This window comes from Octopus sinensis, linkage group LG10 (genome assembly GCF_006345805.1).
Source record: "Octopus sinensis linkage group LG10, ASM634580v1, whole genome shotgun sequence".
Taxonomy (NCBI): Eukaryota; Metazoa; Mollusca; class Cephalopoda; order Octopoda; family Octopodidae; genus Octopus; species Octopus sinensis.
The window spans coordinates 97,187,079-97,207,247 of NC_043006.1; the positions used below are offsets into that span (position 1 = coordinate 97,187,079).

General features: G+C 40.2%; 1 protein-coding gene across 1 annotated transcript in view; it reads right to left on the reverse strand.

Annotated features, from left to right (window-relative positions):
• The window catches only part of LOC115216800 (protein MIS12 homolog), an 83,175-nt gene that overhangs the window by 50,881 nt on the left and 12,125 nt on the right, over positions 1 to 20,169 (reverse strand). Inside the window, exons 2-4 of the mRNA XM_029786380.2 lie at positions 14,041 to 14,152; positions 12,237 to 12,304; positions 4,516 to 4,614 (exon numbers count right to left, since the gene is read on the reverse strand). Of these exons, the coding sequence (XP_029642240.1) occupies positions 4,516 to 4,614; positions 12,237 to 12,304; positions 14,041 to 14,128 (255 nt within the window). The 5' untranslated portion in view covers positions 14,129 to 14,152. The remainder of the gene's footprint in view (positions 1 to 4,515; positions 4,615 to 12,236; positions 12,305 to 14,040; positions 14,153 to 20,169) is intronic.

Consider the following 20,169-nt stretch of genomic DNA (forward strand, 5'->3'; position numbering starts at 1 on the left):
TCAGACAGTTATAACTTTAATCTTTCTCCAGATGATCCCCACAGTCCCAATAATCAGCTAAGTAGCTGCTAAAAATAGAAAAAATTTCAATCTCCAAAATATAATGCCACTACTAAAATATATAGAAGAGAATCTCTGAAATGAAGCAATGATAAAGTCTATTTTTACTGCTAACAATCTACATGTCAGCACATTCTTGTGAGCATGCAGATCTGACTGGTTCCCTGAGAGAAATGGTTAAGATTCAAGTGGTTACATAACAAGTTAAGCAGATTTTAAAAAATGCTGAAATTGCAAGCCATTTGCTTTTTTTTTTTCTTCAAGTTTTACTATCATCATCATTATTATTATTTTTACCTTGTATCATTTATTTATTTTATTAATGCAATTAAGACAACTAGCAAGAATTAGAAAAAAAAAATTAAGTTTTTTTTTTAATCAGTTTCTCCATATTTTGATATCAGATTGGAAGCTGGAGAGATGAAATCACGTGATAGGTTAGATCAATAACCATGTTTCAGAAAGGTGAAGACCATCAAAAGGTCAAATAATAATAAAGTGAAGCACTACATTCTATACTCAGTGTGTGTGTGTGTGTGTGTGTCTCTACTTACCCTGTGTCTTTAGCTGTCAAAGACAACTGATGCATTGTAAGGCCAAAGGGTATGTGTGTGTCTAACACACGCACATACACAAATATGTCTGACTGGTGTTCCTCAACAGTATTTGTCTCTTAAATTAAATCCAATTTTACAAAGTTTTCTAGTGCTTTCTTTCATTTCAAATAACTTTCCTTATCATTTCACAAAATACATTAACTTTTCCCCTCTCCCTCTCACCTGTTCATATATATATACAGGTAGCATGCCACCAGAGTCTCATTAGCTGGCAACAACTGCAGTCGTAGTGACAGTCACATTTTAAGCCTCACAACTACAGCCCTCATAAACAAAATGTATCCAAGGCACTCTGTAAAGGAAGGGCAGGACGAGCAATGAAAACACTGGGTGGAGAGGACTCTTCAAAGTTGTTAATGTCACGACAATCTTTCTTGTGCCCAACACATTCATTGAAGTGATCAACATTAGGAAGGACATCCAGTTATAGAAACCATCCTAGCTGAGAATGAAAGATATGACAGCCAGCATGGAAAACAGACAAAACTTTACAGTTTAGGTCCAGGTCAAAACCCTGATCAAAGTCATTCCAGCCATGGTCCATTCCATCTGTTTACTAGTGTAGAGGAACTTGGTTTACCCAATGCATCGTTCATATATGATGCACTGGAGAGCCAGCAGCTGCACCAGGCTCCAATCTGATCTGGCAATGTTTCTATGCCTTTCCTAACGCTAACCACTCTGCGGCGAATGTAGCGGGCGATTTTTACGTGCCACTGGCATGGGGGCCAGTCAGAGGGTACTGGCATAAGCCATGTTCGCGGATGGTGCTTTTTTACGTGCCACTGATACCAGGACCGCCATCGACAGACAGACATCAGCACAGGTGTGACTGAGTAGTTCAGATGTTCACTACCCAACTACAAGTTTTCAGGTTCATCCGTTCATGGCCATTGCCAGCCTCGCCTGTTCCCCAAGCTGGTGGCACGTAAAAGCACCATCAGCTCGTGGCTGTTTGCCAGCTCCGTCTGGCACCTGTGTGGGTGGCACGTAAAAAGCACCCACTACACTCATGGAGTGGTTGGTGTTAGCAAGGGCATCCAGCCGTAGAAACACTGCCAGATCAGACTGGGCCTGATGCAGCCTTCTGGCTTCCCAGACCCCAGTTGAACCGTCCAACCCATGCTAGCATGGAAAGCGGACGCTCAACGATGAATCCTGCTGTGTAGCATCTTGGGCAACCGTCTTCTATTATTACTCCTGGCTGACCAGTACCTTGTAACTAAATTTGGTAGATGGAAAGAAGTCTATCAGATCCATGCGTGCATATGTTTCACTTTGTCTTGACATCATGAGGTAGTCATAAGCAAGTATAAGGGTTGTACAAGTAGTTTTGCTTGTTTTCAACTTTCCATGGAAACATGTCATAATCATGAGGAGGAAAGGGGTGGATATTACCATACTTGGTAATAGATGAGGGTTGACAACAGGAAGGGCATCTGACCACAGAAATTCTGCTTTAACATATTTGACCTGACTTATGCAACATGAGGCAGTTGACATTAAACCAATGGGATGTATAAATAAATGAATGACTTGCAATATATCATCATCGTTTAATGTCCACTTTCCATGCTGGCACGAGTTGGACAGTTTGGTAAAGAGCTGTCCAGACTTCAACTGTCTGTTGTGACCTGGTTTCCACGGCTGGATACCCTTCTTAATGCCAACCACTTAACAGAGCATGCTGGGCGCATTTTACATGCCACCGGCATAAGTGCATTAATACAGCATGACTGGTGCGTTAACACAGTGCCAGTAACTTTGCTTTTTAATGGCACCAGCTCCTGAAAGAACAAACCAGTGTGTGGAAGAGCAATCTTATTTAACTTGACAGATCTTATCAAGTACAGCAAATCGCCACATCTGCCTAATATATTATACGAGCAAAACACCCCCCGTCCAATGGACAGTGCTGAGTTGTCAAACATTTAAACCAAATTTTCTCAAAACAACTTGTCCGACCATCCCATAGGCCTCCCCTTTGAGAAACACTGATTTAACCAAAATTCGAGACACCAGCAAAAGAGGAAATAACGATAGACTTTTTTTCTATTCCAAGAAAAACGATTTTATAAATGCACGTTCCCACGGCTTTATCGATCGCATTCTCACCTGGAATCGATTTTTGTAATTTTTTCAAGACTTATACACGCCCTGATACCGTCGGTATCTACATATCAAATTTGAACGCAATCAGATGGAGGATGCCTGAGATCCTAGAATACACACACACACAGACAGACAGACAACGGATTTTATAAAATAGATTAGCTGATATTGCAAGTTATTCATCAACAGAACATACAATCAACCAGTAGCAAACTGTTCCCACATGTCACCCCATTACTTTAGGGATGGTAGATAGGATCAGGAATATTTCTTTACTTCTTGGAGAGAGAGAAAAAGATGAAGAGAGAAACATACACTGACAAGAAGAAAACTCAAGAAATTTAACAGCTGTGTTAAATGAAAGAAATTTTCTGGAGACACTAGTATTATCCTAAAATGTAATTAACGAACATGTTTTTCAAAACACAGTAATTAGCGCCGCCGCCACCTCCACCATACTCTCGTTGGATAATTATTAATCTTATGTTATATGAAATGTTTCTTGTTATTTTGTTATAAAATTTAGATAACACCTCCAGGTCAATATCATGAATGCATGATTGTATAGGTAAAAAGCCCACTTAGCAACTATATGTTTTTGGGTTCAATCTCATTGTGGGATCTTCAGCTGTAGCTACATGTTAACGAAAGCCATGAATTTAATAGATATACTTCATGGAATCTTACTCCATGTGCACGTGTGTGTGCGTGTGTAAAATACACTTTTACTCGTTTCAGTCATTAGACTGTAGTGATGCTGGGGCACAGCCTTGCCCCATAATGCTTGTTCCACCCGAGTTGCCCAACACTCCCTTTTTACTTTCACCATGATAGATGCACTGAACCAGTGACTGGCACACTGTAACCATCAGTGTTATTGTCCACAAAATGCAATATGAATTAAACAAATCACAAAAGCACTGGGAAAAGAGCTTTTTAACCCTTTTGTTACCAACCCGGCCAAAACCGGCTCTGGCTCTGTAGTACAAATGTCTTGTTTTCATAAGTTTTGCATTAGAATATACCACCAAACCTTAGTCACAATTTATATTCCTAACACTAGTTTAATGATAACTAAGTTATTTTACTAAATACTTTGTTATATCTAAAGTAATTAAAAGAAACACAGTAACAAAAGGGTTAAACCACTACCTTCCTTGACTGGCTTGAAATAGCATTTCAACCAAAGTGGCACGTTGAATAAAATAATGGGGAGTAGCTACATTATATCTGAAGGAAAACAGGAAAGGAAATGATATGAAAATGTTTGGTTCATAAGTCTGTTCAAAGTTGACCATAGCAAAATTTGAACCCAGGATGTAGAAACAGAAGATATACTAAAACACATCATTTCAGAAGCTCTAACAATTTTCTCACTGCCTTTAATATCCACATCAAATTTTGGAATGAAGTATGTATATGGGTTAAGGAGGGGGAGAGTCAATTAAAGCTATCAATCCACTACCTTTAACTTCTAATTTAGGAGCAAGGCCAGCAATTTCTTAGGAGAGAGTTTGGCAATTACAATGATTGCAGCATTTAATTGCTGCATCATTTTATCAACTCTGGAAGGATGAAAGGCGCAGCTAACCTCAGTGGAAGCTCAACATACAGAGCTGAGAACAAACACTGTAAAGCAATTTATCCAACACTAACAATTCTGCCAATAATAATAATAATAATAATAATAATAACATAGATAATAATAAAATTATTTCCAACTTACTTCAAAACGTTCGAAAGTCCTGTTGAAGGTGTCCATGTACTGATGCAGGATCAAATTAGTACCAGTTTCAATTTGATCCTCAGACAACGAGTCACTGCACTGCAAAAGAGAAAAAGGAAACGATAAGAACAGAAATAATGATTTCAATCTTGGACACAAGGTTGGCAAGTTCCGGAGGGTGGGGGAGGGTCAGTTGATTACATCAGCCCCAGTGGTCAACTGATCCCTAGTTCACTTGACCCATAAGGATGAAAGGCAAAGTTGACCTTGACAGAATTTGAGCTCAGAACATGAAGACGGATGAAATGCCACGAAGCATTCTGCGAGCTTGATGCTTTGACAAGAATAGAAATGATAATTAGATTTATTCTTTTACTTGTTTCAGCTGGAGCACCGCCTTTAGCCAAACAAATCGACCCCAGGACTCATTCTTTATAAGCCTAGTGCTTATTCTATCAGTCTCTTTTGCCAAACTGCTAAGTTATGGGGACGTAACCACACCAACATTGGTTGTCAAGCGATGGTGGGGGTGGGGGACAAACACAGACACACATTTTATATATACTGCATTCTCTAATAATCCGTTCCACTCTAGACACAATGCCTGAAATTTTGGTGAGAGGGACTAGTTGACTGCATCGACACCGATGCACAACTGGTGTTTATTGTATTGACCCCTGAAGAATTAGAAGGCCAAGTCAACCTCAGTGGCATTTGAGCACAGGGTATAAAACCATTGCCAGCAATTCCACCAGCTGGCTGAATTTTGCATTCTCTAATAATAATCCTTTCTACTATAAGCACAAGTCCTGAAATTTTGGTGGAGGAGAGTTAGTCAATTACACTGAGCCAAGTGCTCAACCGCTTATTTTATCAACCCCGAAAAGCTGAAGGCAAAAATCAACAAAGTATTTTGTCTGGTGTGCTAACAATTCTGCCAACTCACCATCTGATATTCCCAAATAATAGTTTAATTTAGACACACAACCAGAAATTTTGAGGAGATGGAGAATCAATACTATCTACCCTTGGACAACTGATATTATATTTTATTGACTCCAAAAGGACAAAAGGCAAAGCTGACCACAATGCATCATTCATCATCATCATTGTTCGACCGTGGTCGAGACAATGGAATTTACCATACTACGCCAGACTTCACGGTCCATCATGGAATTACGGAGGTCCTGTTGCTGGATGCCTGTATCCCTGGAGATTACATTAGGGTAAGAGAGTGTGCACCCTCTGGTATTGCGAGTAGATTGCTTCCAGAGGAGAAGAGTAGAAATTGCCTCTTTTTCAGCTCTGCAACAATGTCCAGCAAACTGGACTCTCTTACTGGACCACAATGCAGTGTGAACTCAGAACATAAAACCATCAGCATAAATACTGCAATGCATTTTAACTGATGTTCTAATGAGTCTGCCAATCTTAATTTCTAATCACAATGGTTATAGTAATAAAGTAATAATTTCTATTGGAACAAGGAGACAAACTTTTAGGAACCAAGACAAAAGTAGATACAGTCAACTCAAAATATATTAAAAGTATTTAATATCGACACTAGAAGCATGAGAAATAAAATGAATTTGAATGCAAGCATTTACACTGTTACTCTTTTACTTGTTTCAGTCATGTGACTGCAGCCATGCTGGAGCACAAGCAAATCGACCCCAGGACTTATTCTTTGTAAGCCTAGTACTTATTCTATCGGTCTCTTTTGCAGAACCGCTAAGTTACGAGGACGTAAACACACCAGCATCGGTTGTCAAGCGATGCTGGGGGGACAAACACAGACACACAAATACATATATACAACGGGCTTCTTTCAGTTTCCGTCTACCAAATCCACTCACAAGGCTTTGGTCAGCCTGAGACTATAGTAGAAGACACTTGCCCAAGGCGCCACGCAGTGGGACCGAAACCAGAACCATGTGGTTGGTTAGCAAGCTGACAGAAGACAATGATAACTAATATTTTTTTTTCATCTAAAAAATTTCTACTTTTACTTATGAAAATTTGTCCAGTTTACTTTGATTAATATACAGGTCAGGTACATACTTCATTGTGACATCCACCATTTTTCCGTATCTGCTCAGATGATCCCAAGAAACCCTGGAAGCAGTGTTGCAGTCCATTGGCATCTTCGTGATATACTTCATCTACCTACTTCTTTATTGCCCACAAGGGGCTAAACATAGAGGGGACAAACAAGGACAGACATAGGTATTAAGTCGATTACATCGACTCCAGTGCGTAACTGGTACGGCGGCGAGCTGGCAGAAACGTTAGCACACCGGGCGAAATGCTTAGCGGTATTTCGTCTGCGTTACGTTGTGAGTTCAAATTCTGCCGAGGTCGACTTTGCCTTTCATCCTTTCGGGGTCGATAAATTAAGTACCAGTTACGAACTGGGGTCAATGTAATCGACTTAATACCTATGTCTGTCATTGTTTGTTCCATCTGTGTTTAGCCCCTTGTGGGTAATAAAGAAATAGGTACTTAATTTATCGACCCCGAGAGGATGAAAGGCAAAGTCGACCTCGGTGGAATTTGAACTCCCAACGTAATGACAGACAAAATACGTCTACGCATTTCGCCTGGCGTGCTAACGGTTCTGCCAGCTCGCCATGATCACAAAGTATAAGGCCAACCAACAAGCCATCGTCCTAGCTGGAACCTCAGAGAAGAGAACACTGTATGCAGCATCCAACTTGAAAAATCAAGCAGCACAAACAAACAGCATGAGCAGATGCTCCTGAATCATATAGGTAACAGGAAACATACCAGTTTCTGAGTATAACTGTTGGTTAGATACAAAATTTGACCATGCAGGAGTGGCTGTGTGGTAAGTAGCTTGCTTACCAACCACATGGTTCCGGGTTCAGTCCCACTGCGTGGCATCTTGGGCAAGTGTCTTCTACTATAGCCTCGGGCCGACCAAAGCCTTGTGAGTGGATTTGGTAGACGGAAACTGAAAGAAGCCCATCGTATATATGTATATATATGTGTGTGTGTGTGTATGTTTGTGTGTCTGTGTTTGTCCCCCTAGCATTGCTTGACAACCGATGCTGATGTGTTTACGTCCCCGTCACTTAGCGATTTGGCAAAAGAGACCGATAGAATAAGTACTGGGCTTACAAAGAATAAGTCCTGGGCTCGATTTGCTCAACTAAAGGCGGTGCTCCAGCATAGCCGCAGTCAAATGACTGAAACAAGTAAAAGAGTAATGGTTGCAAAGCATCCTAAAACTGAAGGAGTCAAAAGGAGGTAAAAGCAATCTCTGGCCTACAGATAATTATCCAAGGAAAAGTATGGCAAAAGCAGTCCTCGGTTTACAGATAATTCCCCCTTAACCACCCAGTTTTAACAGTGGTGTGAAGAAGTTTTTAGAGCAGAGACTTGGTCAAATGCACCATTGATGGACTGGGTCTTATACTCCAAAACAAGAAAAGACTGTGCAAGAAACTGAATTTCTTATTTCTTTATTGTCCACAAGGGGCTAAACATAGAGGGGACAAACAAGGACAAAGGGATTAAGTCGATTACATCGATCCCCAATGCGTAACTGGTATCTAATTTATCGACCGCGAAAGAATGAAAGGCAAAGTCAACCTTGGTGGAATTTGAACTGAGAATGTAACGGCAGACGAAATACCGCCAAGCACTTCACCCGGTGTGCTAACGTTTCTGCCAGCTCGCCGCCTGACAATTTCTGCTCTCATGGCTTTGATTAACTCAAAGATATGAGAAGACTGGCATATACTGCCAATAGGAGATTAAACTGGAAACCCTGTCCTATTTGAATGTAAAACAGGTAGGAGGACATTTTGGCCGGATATGGCAAATTTAAATGCTAAGGGGTTAAAGTAAGAAACAGCACCCCTCTTTTTTTTTAAATGAAGCCAACAACGAATATCTTGGGGAGATTAACCCTTTAGTGTTCAGATTCTTTTCTTCTCTAGACACAAGGCCTGAAATGTTGGGTAGATTGACTCCAGTACGCAACTGGTACTTAATTTATTGACCCCGAAAGAATGAAAGGCAAAGTCGACCTCGGCGGAATTTGAACTCAGAATGTAAAGACAGACAAAATATTGCTAAGCATTTCGCCCGGCGTGCTGACATTTCTGCCAGTTTGCCGCCTTCAGTGTTCAAATTACTCTGTTGAATGCAATAATTTTTCACTCAATTTGTTTTTAATTAATCATGCATTATATTACAGGTGTGAGGTTTTGTTTATTTGAATGATTATTTATTTGAATATAAGACATGTAGAATATTTAGGCCGGATATCTTTTATCTTTTTTTATCTTTTACTTGTTTCAGTCATTTGACTGCGGCCATGCTGGAGCACCGCCTTTAGTCGAGCAAATCGACCTTGGGACTTATTCTTTGTAAGCCCAGTACTTATTCTATCGGTCTCTTTTTGCCGAACCGCTAAGTGACGGGGATGTAAACACACCAGCATCGGTTGTCAAGCAATGCTAGGGGGACAAACACAGACACACAAACATACATACACATACATATACATATATATATACGACAGGCTTCTTTCAGTTTCCGTCTACCAAATTCACTCACAAGGCATTGGTCGGCCAGTTTAAACACCAGAGGGTTAAGCAGAAGCTGGCCACCAGTAGTTCACAGAGAGAGAACAAGCTGTAAACAGCCAGCAGTAATTTCCCAAGTCACAAAACTGGAGCCAGCCAGCCATCAAGCAGTAGTTTGTACCAGTGGGGAAACGGACCTTGAGCCAGTAGCAGAGTACTCAGACACACACAAATGCAACAAGCAGTCATTTGCTCAGATACACAACAATGTAAAAGTCAGCAGTAAAATCTGAACTCAAACCCATAAAGTGAACAGTAAAATTACCTTAACCTGATAAGCGCTGTGATTTATAACACACACACCTTACATTCTCCACTCTCCTTCCACCACCACCAGGCTATGCTTCCTTATGGACAGTGTTCCCAGTTTTATCTATTTCGCTGACTACGGAATAAAGTTTTCCAAAAGCTACTGAACAGCTATATGGCATTTACTACACACATGCCAGCAGCAGCCAGATTAGGTGAAGACACCAATTCAATTAACTGCTTTTATTTATGGACCCCAAGAGTTACCAATAAATAAAATCAACTGGAATCAGCCAAGAAGAATTAATCACTCTCCAAGCTGTCCATTTACTAGTGGTCAATGTCCATTTTGTCACAAGCACTCTGCCAGTCTACTACTACTACTATTTATTATGAGCACTGCTGTGTGATTAAGAAGTTCACTTTGCAACCACATGGTCCTGGGTTCAATCCCACTGCACAATACTTAGAGAAAGTGTTTGTTGTTTGCAAGTAAAATTTGATAGACACAAAATGAGCAGAAAGCTATCATATGGTATGAGAGAGTGAGAGAGCGCACAAGAGAGAGTGTGAGCATTCAACAGAGGGGGGAGATGGAGAGGGGAGGGGAGAAGGGATGGTTATGGGAAGATAGAGGGGAGGAGAGACAGAGGGGGAGATAGGAGAAGAGGAGATGAGGGGAATGATGAGACAGAGAGGGAGAGGTGGTAGTACTCTCTTTTTTACTCTTTTACTTGTTTCAGTCATTTGACTGCGGCCATGCTGGAGCACCGCCTTTTAGTCGAGCAAATCGACCCCGAGACTTATTCTTTGTAAGCCCAGTACTTATTCTATCGGTCTCTTTTGCCGAACCGCTAAGTGATGGGGACAAACACACCAGCATCGATTGTCAGGCAATGCTAGGGGGACAAACACAGACACACACACATATATACGACAGGTTTCTTTCAGTTTCCGTCTACCAAATCTACTCACAAGGCATTGGTTGGCCCGGGGCTATAGCAGAAGTCACTTGCCCAAGATGCCACGCAGTGGAAGTGAACCCGGAACCATGTGGTTGGTTAGCAAGCTACTTACCACACAGCCACTCCTGCTAGTGAGTGGAATTTTTTTTTTTTAACCAAGTTTTCTTTCCTCCATTACTTAGCCCGTCTGCAACGCTTTCACGTGATTAGTCGAAGGGAAAGGTAAAAAGAGGGGGGAAATAGGAGTGGAAAGTGAAAGAGTGCTGTGTATTAAATTTATAAAATTGTGCATAAAGTATGTATATATATATATATATATATATATATGGTATTATAAGCTCAGCAAAATTTAGATTCACATGAATATGGTACTTAAGTTAAAGGCACCAGAATTTTGTATGGTATTATCCATATAAATCAAATGAGGTGATTGTAATCAAAATAAGCAACAAATATACACTATCTTGGATATCCTTGTTGCTTACTTTCATCATATATATATATATATATACTAGCAGTATCGCCCAGCGTTGCTCGGGTTTGTAAGGGAAATAACTATATAAGCATTTTTAGAGAGTTATAGCCAAAAAATAGCAAAAAAATGCATTAAAAATGGAAAAAAAATTATGGTAAATTTTTTTTTAAATCGTTGACTCATCGTAGACATTTTTAGAGAGTTACTTCCCTTATATAATAGCGAATAAAATGGTAAATTTTTTTTTAAATCGTAGACTCATCGTAGACGCGCGCTAATACCCAAAAGGGCTCGACATGAATCACGACTATAAGATACCCGCTTTTTGTTACACTGCACCGCAAAATGTGGGAGTAGTTAGGAATCTAAATCGTAGGAGACAGACACACAACCTTACTTTTATATATAAAGATATATATATATATATATATATATATATATATATAAAGTGCATAATGTAGTCATCATATTCCAGTTTCCTTCACTTTCAATGATTAGCAGACAAGTGACTATCTTTTGATACAGACACAACACACGCTACACTTTCAGGTCTTTTGAATAAAGTTTGCAGAAACAACCCAATAAGTTTACCATTAATTCCATGAAATATTCATGGGTCCCGCTGGTATAATTTATTAAAGGAAACTTGCCGATTTACAGCAGGAGCACTAAACTGGATTAAAATACCTTACAATATTTTAACTATCTCACCACAATCTGAGTTCAATTCTTGTAGATGTTGTTGACCTTACTACAGAAATGACAGACACTGAACTGGATTCTTGGTAGTATTCAATTACATTTCAACCTAGTTTGCAGGTCAATTTCAGCCATAGCAGACCCCTCATGACATGTGGATGAAATGAGAAATAATATCTCAGAAAGAGTGTTTGAATCACTTCAACAAATGTGGCTTTGAGTCAAAGACAAATCAGAAATATGGTACATCATCACTTTCCATGATGGCATGGGTTTGAGAGTTTGACTGAAAACTGGTAAGCCAATCTGATTTGGCAAGGTTTCTACAGCTGGATGCCCTTCCTAACATCAACCACTCAGTGTAGTGGGTGCTTTTTACGTGCCACCAGCACAGATGCTATTATGGCATTGATGATTAGTGCACACACTTGGCGCTGTCCATAAATAAAGAGTTAATTGAATTCCTCTCTTAGTTCAGAGTCATATAAATAAATTCTGTCAAAAGCTTTACAAGTTTCTCTAAAGCAAGCAGGCAAACCTTATAGAATCGTGTATATACGATCTTTATTATATACAAAAGAGGCACAAAATGAAAAGATTTCATTAAATTGCTTTGACAGACAAGGTAAAAAATGGTTGTTTGGGAGAGAGGGCTAAATCAGCTGACAAAGCAGGAATGTTTCAGGTAATCTGAAAGAGTAAATAAGAAATACTTACCTTCTCAGTGAGGTAGGTTTCTACTGCTTTCATACATTCTATGATGTAGTCATTCATGGCGTTGAACACTGTCAGAGAAGCAGAAAAAGGAAATGAACAGAGGCAGGGCTTTGTAGTTAAGAAAGGTACTTTGTAATTGTGGTTTATGGACATTAACCTCTCCGTGAGGAACCATGGGCAAATGCTTTCTACCAAAGTTTCAGATTAACAATAATGAAGTCTGCTTTGCAACTATATGGTTCTGAAATTCAAACCCTCAGACAGAACTGTGGGCAGATAGTTACAACCACAGCTGCAGGTTGATGGAAACTATGTGAAACCCATCTAAGTAATCTTGCTCCTAAGTGGCAGCCTCTATTTGCTACTCAGTTTAGATTGTGCCACAATAAAAAAGAAAATTGAATCACGCAGTAAAGTGGTAGGTGTTAGGAAGGAAATACAGCCATAGAAATCATATCAAAGTAGACCCGGGGTCATGCTGCAGTTCTCCGATTCGCCAGACCCTGTTAAATCAGCCCACCAGTACTAGCATATAAGCAAATAATACTATCAGTTATAGGTTTCCAGTCAAGCAATTGCTAATTCATTGCATTTACAACAGAGAATGACAAAGGAGTAGCTTATAATTCAGGGCAGAACAATTACCACAAAGGCTATTGAACAGTAGTTTTGGGTGTTTCACCAATATTTACATCTGCTGCTGATGTATCTTATCTTTTACAGGTTTCAGTCATTAGACTGCGGCCATGGTGGGACACAGCCTCGAAGAATCTTTAGTCTAATGGATCAACCCCAGTACTTAATTATTCTTTTAAGCCTAGTATTTATGGTATAAGTTTCTTTAGCTGGACTGCTAAGTTAGGGGGATGTAAACACACCAACAGTGGTTGCCAAGCAGTGGAGGTGGGGGGGGGGGGCAAACAGAGACTCAAATACACACACAAATCCACTCACAAGGATTTGGTCGGCCCAATTATATAGACAACACTTACCCAAGGTGCCATACAGTGGGAATGAACCTGCAAACTTCTTACCACACAGCTAGAATTTTATCTTTCAGTATGGCAGGTTGAAGTGACATTTCCACATTACCTGTTTGTGAATCTAGCTGGCACTAGGAAGGGTATTAAGCCATAGAACCATGCACAAAATGTGGTCTTCCGAAAAATCTTTGAAGGAAGTAACCAAGTAAGGATTGATATGGACTGTAACAAGTCATGGCTTTCCATGCGGACAAAAAATAAAAGCATCAACAAAATCTATCACCATGGTTACTGTCTCATCCGGAGTCTGTGCTCGAAGAAACTTACAAGATCCCATGGTGCAACACTGGGAATGAAGTGAGAGCAATGGGATTACCTAACAAATTTCCTACAGACAAACCAAATATGCACCAAATGAGAGGTAAAAAGTAGGGAAAAAGAAGAGCAAAATGGTATCTTAACCCTTTAGTGTTCAGATTACTCTGTTAAATCTAAGACTTTTTTCACTCAAATCGTTTTGAATTAATCATACATTATCTTATAGCTGTGAAGTTTCAATGGTATGATAGTTTATTCTTAGAATGTCAATGTAGGTTAGGTGTGAGAGGCTAAATATGGCCAGTTTGAATGTAAAAACATGTAGGATATTTGGGCCGGATATGGCCGGCTTAAACACCAAAGGGTTAAAGCTTCAGCTTCTAACAAAGAACACAAGAAGGAAAGCAAGAATAAAGTTAGTAGGAATATGCAATGAACAGCAAAAACGAACGATGAAAAATAAACACACTATTATATAGCCTCGTCAATTATTGTAAACTCACCTCCATTACAGAATGACTTTGGTGTGAATCCAAAAAACTGGGCAGCATACTCTTCCATTTTCATGTTTTCAAGATCAGCTTCAGCCATCTTGGTACGTTATTGAATTGAGGACTAGAAGAAAAAGAAAAAAACAGGGATGAATTTCATTGTCTGTCTGTGTGTCTCTGTGCATCTCTTATACATTCCTCCCACTCTCTCTCTCTCCCCCCTCCTTTTGTCACCAGTCCTACAAGACATTTTCCTTTGCATTACCACATATTTGTCTGTCTTGCGGCCAAACACCGTTTTCCAATGTATGTATGTTTTTGTTTCCGTCATTGTCCTGTGTGTGTGTGAATATATATATATATATATCAGTTTACTACTCCATTAAGTTAGAATCAACAAACAAAACACTCCACCTAACGAGATAAGTATCATTATTAAACAGGAGCTACTATTAATTTCTTGCCACTGAAACATGTGGTTAAGCTGATTTTTATGATGTCTTGTTTCTCCAAACAATCTCCAGGCTTGGAGTACATGCTTCATCCTCTTTGAAAAACAGGATGCTGGTACATGAAAAATCATGATCAAAAATACGAGGAAGTTGATGCAAAAAACTGGAATGGATGAATAAAAATGGAAAAATAAAGGAAAAAAGAGTTACATCTCCTTTGACCATAGCCAAAGTCTGCAAGACAGCTGTTCAGTCCAAAGAGGGTGGCATCCTCCAGTTCATAAGGAATTTGTCCATATGCTTGTATTTGAAAATTTCAGATCTGGAAGTAGCGTGGTGGAATTCTTGGATCTAAAAGGAATGTGTAATCTTTCAGCTGTGCATAAGTTGCATACAGCACTGATTTCACATGACTGTATATGGTGTGTAGTTGGTCTTCAAACCCCATACATGGCGAGTTAACTTAGTGGCCTTACTTTTGTCAACTTGCCAAAGAGACTGGAGGTTTTATTCCACTTTTTGCCTCAACGTTCTTGTGGTTTCTCCTGTAACAGCATCTTGTTTCTCAAATAGAACCAAGTGCCCAGAGCCTCAAAATGCTTGGAGACAAGGTACATTATAGAAATTTGCCTAACCACATGTTCCAATGATAAAAACTAATTGCTCTTATATAGTATACATTACATTTTTTGGTATATATATATATATATATATATATATGCATGCGCAAAAGTAGGCAACTCAAGCAAAGTTTAGTTTGGATAACACTTTGCAACCCATCACTACTGCCATAGATAATATTTCTATTACAATTTTAATAAAGGTAAGATAGAAATCCAGCCACCCCATCAATTCCCTTCTGGCAGAAACAAAATACTTAAGACATCTTTATATATAAAAGTGAAATTGTGTGCGTGTCTGTCTCCTACGATTTAGATTCCTAACTACTCCCACATTTTGTGGTGCAGTTTAACCAAAAGCGGGTATCTTATAGTCGTAATTCATATCAAGCCTTCTGGGTATTAGCGCACGTCTACGATTTAAAAAAGAATTTACCATCATTTTTTCCCATTTTTAATGCATTTTTTGGCTATTATATAAGGGAAGTAACTCTCAAAAAATGCTTATATAGTTATTTCCCATACAAACCCGAGCAACGCCGGGCAATACTGCTAGTAATACATAAGTCTGTTCCAGTTCTTTACATTTGGAGCTCAGATCCCTGCAAGGTGAACTTTAATTTTTTTGTCCTCCTTAGGCTCAGAGCATAAAGCACCAGTTGAGGTTGGTGAGTTGGCAGAATGGTTAGAACATCGAGCACAATGATTGGCAGTATTTGGTATTTATTTTGGCTCCTTCCATTCTGTACATTCAGGGCAAGAATGACAGATTTATCTGTATGTATGATATTGTCGTGACCCTGTAAAGTCTCCTGTTGTTCCCATGATCATGGACGCTCAAGGGGGTCATCAACCCGATGGCATATATTCATTCCTTATACTACTAATCTTTAATTTATATGCAACAATAAATGAACATTACATCTGATTACCTAGCTTGTTCCATTTCTTTCTTTTCTAATAACTATAAGGAACAAATTTTTAGCATTTCTAAGTCGTATACAATTCCACCCACCACCACAACTACGACGACTTAGAATTTTGTATATAATAAAGATCGTATCTACACGATTCTATAAGGTTTGCCTGCCTGCTTTAGAGAAACTTGTAAAGCTTTTGACAGAATTTATTTATATGACTCTGAACTAAGAGAGGAATTCAATTAACTCTTTATTTATGGACAGCGCCAAGTGTGTGCACTAATCATCAATGCCATAAATAAAATGTACTGGAATCTGCTATGAAGAATCAATCACTTCTGCGTGGGCAGTTGAGTTGGTGCAGAAGAGTGCACAAGAATTTGTTCTTGCCTGTAGTCAATTTTAAATTCTTTGGTTCTGTTTCAGTACCTGTTCAGGTTAACTTCATTCATTTGTTCCTTATGAGAGAGAGAGAGAGAGGAAGGAAGTGTAAACTGCATTAATTTATTTCTGTGGTGCCGGACATGAACATTACGAGCGCATATTTAACTTTAATGAGACGAGCTTGCAGGATCGTTACGGTGCTGAGCAAACTGCTTAGTAGCATTTTAGTCTTTTACTCTATTGTTTCAGTCATTTTGACTGCGGCCATGCTGGAGCACCGCCTTTAGTCGAGCAATTCGACCACAGGACTTATTCTTTGTAAGCCTAGTACTTATTCTATCAGTTTCTTTTGCCAAACCGCTAAGCCATGGGGACGTAAACACACCAGCACCAGTTGTCAAGCGATGTTGCAGGGACAGACACAGACACACAAACATACATATATATGACGGGCTTCTTTCAGTTTCCATCTACCAAATCCACTCACAAGGCTTTGGTCTGCCCGAGGCTATAGTAGAAGACACTTGCTCAAGGTGCCATGCAGTGGGACTGAACCCGGAACCATGCGGTTGGGAAGCAAGCTACTTACCACACAGCCACTCCTACGCATTTCTTTCAAACTTTACACTCTAAGTTCAAATGCTGCTGTAGTCAACTTTGTGTTTCATCATTTCGGGATCAATAAAAATCAGTAAATGTTATCAACTTGCCTCCCCCCCCAACCACTCCAAAATTGCTGGCCTTCTGCTGAAGGTCGAAACCAATATTAACAGTGGCATCAAAGTGGCAAACGGAATCATTTGCCTGGCAAAATGCTCAGGGGAATCTCGTCAATTTTTACATTCGGAGTTCAACTTCAACTGAAGATGACTTTGCCTTTCATCTTTTCGGTGTCAATAAAATAAAAACCAGTAAAGCACCGGGGTCGACGTAATCAACTAGTTACCTACAGACCCCCCCCCCCGCAAAATTTCAGGTCTTGTACCTATAGTAGAAAGAAATATTAACAGTGGCATCAGCAAAAATGTCTTTCAGGCTCATTTCTGGTACATAAGCAGTCACCAGTTCAGGCCGGACTTTCCTTTTAACTCTCCTAAAGCTACTACTTGTACTACAATATCAAGTCTGTTTTACAGTTCCCTGTTTCATTCCAACCATCTTGTTGTAGAACATGATAGAGCACCATCTTTATATTCAAATCAAAATATTTCCATAACCAAGTTATTATTGTTCTAAATTACCTGTATGATAATTAAGTTAATTTAATAAATGCCTTAATTCTTCGTTTTCCAAATCAACTGAAATACACAGGTAGAATTCTCAATTAGGATTATAGTAACAAAGGGATTCGTTAAAGTGGGTTCTAATGGAATATGTTTTTATTTTTAAATACCATAATCTGAAGAATCTACTTTTGGTGCTTTCACGTACCTGTTTGCATTTTCTCTTCAGGCAGGTGAAATTGAAATCAAATTCAATGACAGCACTGCATAACTGGCATCCGTGGCTAGTGGAGCGCTAAGAGCACCATCTGAGCATGATCGTTGCCAGGGCTGCTGACTGACCCCTGTGCCGGTAGCACATAAAAAGCACCATTCGACCGTGATTGTTACCAGTATCACCTTACTGGCACGTGAAAAACATTAGAGCGAGGGTGTTACCAGTGCCGCTGGACTGGCTCCTGTGCAGGTGACACGGAAAAACACCCTTTGAGCGTAGCCAGTGCCAATACCACATGACTGGCCCTCGTGCCTGTGGCACATAAAAGCATCCACTACACTCTCAGAGTAGTTGGCGTTAGGAAGGGCATCCAGCTGAAGAAGCTCTGCCAGATGAAATTGGAGCCTGGTGCAGCCATCCAGCTCACCAGTCCCCAGTCAAATCGTCCAACCCATGCCAGCATGGAAAGTGGATATTAAACGATGATGATCATCTTCATTATACTTAATGTGCATGCACCATTGAACAATACGATGCTGTGGGTTTATGTTTTAATGGATATGTTGCTATATTATCAACCCTGAGAAGGATGAAAAGCAAAGTCAACTTCAATGGGATTAGAACTCAGAACATAAAGAACCAGAACAAATTCCACTAAGCATTCTGTCTGGTGCAGAAACAATTCTGCCAATTTACAGCTCAGTGGAGAGAAGACAGGGGTTTTAAGGAAAAGCAATGATTTCAATTAAGGTTAGAAATTTAAAAAAAGTAAAAACAAAGAGAGAGAGATGTGATTATAAATTAAGGGTGATAATGGTATTCATATATGTACTTATCCATACAACATACATACACACATCATTTAACATTTGTTGTCCATGCTGGCATCGGTTGAGCAGTTTCATCAGAGCTGGGAAGCTGCACCAGATTCTGGTCTGATTTCGCATGGTTTCTACTGCTGGATGCCCTTCCTAACGCCAACCATGCTGTGAGTGAAGTGGGTGCTTTTTACGTGCCACCGGTACGGAAGCTAGTCAAGGCGGCACTGTCATCAGCCATGTTTGGATGGTGCATTTTACGTACCACCGACACAGGTATCACAACTACAATTTCCATTTGATTTTTTGATGTTGATGTACTTGACTCAATAGGTCTCCTCAAGCACAGCAGGTCGCCCTACAATCCAAGGTAAGCTCAGCAGGCCGTCCTGCAATCCAAGGTACTTTGGATGGGCTGGGGCTGCTATGTGAAGCTGGTGCAGGAAACAGCCATGAACTCACGTTATTTGTCGAGTGTTCACAGTCATAGCATATCTCCAGAGGTCTTGGTCTTTCGTCATTGTCTCAATGAGGCCCAATGTTTGAAGGTCATGCTTGACCACCTCATACCATGTCTTCCTGGGTCTACCTCTACCCCAGATTCCTTCAACTGTTTGGGAGTGGCACTTCTTCACACATCTCTCCTCATCCATCCGTAGTACATGACCATACCAGCGCAGACGTTTCTCTTGCATGCCACATCCAATGCTTCTTATGTCCAGCATTTTTCTCAGGGCACTTACACTGACATGTGTGCACACTGACATTACACATCCAGCAGATCATGCTACCTTCATTTCTTTCAAGCCTATGTACGCATGCGTCGTACAATCTACCTTTCACTCTAAGCAAGGGACCCTTTGTCATATATATATAAGCATATCCAAGTGTGATCGTTGCCAGGGCCACAGGTTGGCTCCTGTGCCAGTGACATGTGAAAAGCACCATTTGAGTGTGATCGTTGCCAGCGTCACCTTACCGACATATGTGCCAGTGGCACATGAAAAGCAACATTCGAGCATGGTCGTTGCCAGTGCCGCCGGACTGGCTCCCATGCAGGTGGTATGTAAAAACACCTTTTGAGTGTGGTCATTGCCAGAACCGCCTGACTGGCCCTCGCACCGGTGGCACGAACAAAGCACCCACTACACTCTTGGAATGGTTGGCGTTAGGAAGGGCATCCAGCTGTAGAAACTTTACCAGATCAGATTGAGCCTGGTGCAGCCTCTGGCTCACCAGTCCTCAGGCCAACCCACGCCAATATGGAAAGTGGATGTTCAACGATGATGATGACGACACACACAGTTCAAATTTATAGAAAAACAAAGACAAAGACAGGTGTAGGAACAACAAGCAAGGGTATTAGTTTGATCATCATCATCATTTAGTGTCCGCTTTCCATGCTAGCATGGGTTGGACAGTTCAACTGGGGTCTGAGAAGCCAGAAGGCTGCATCAGGCCCAGTCTGATCTGGCAGTGTTTCTACGGCGGATGCCCTTCCTAACGC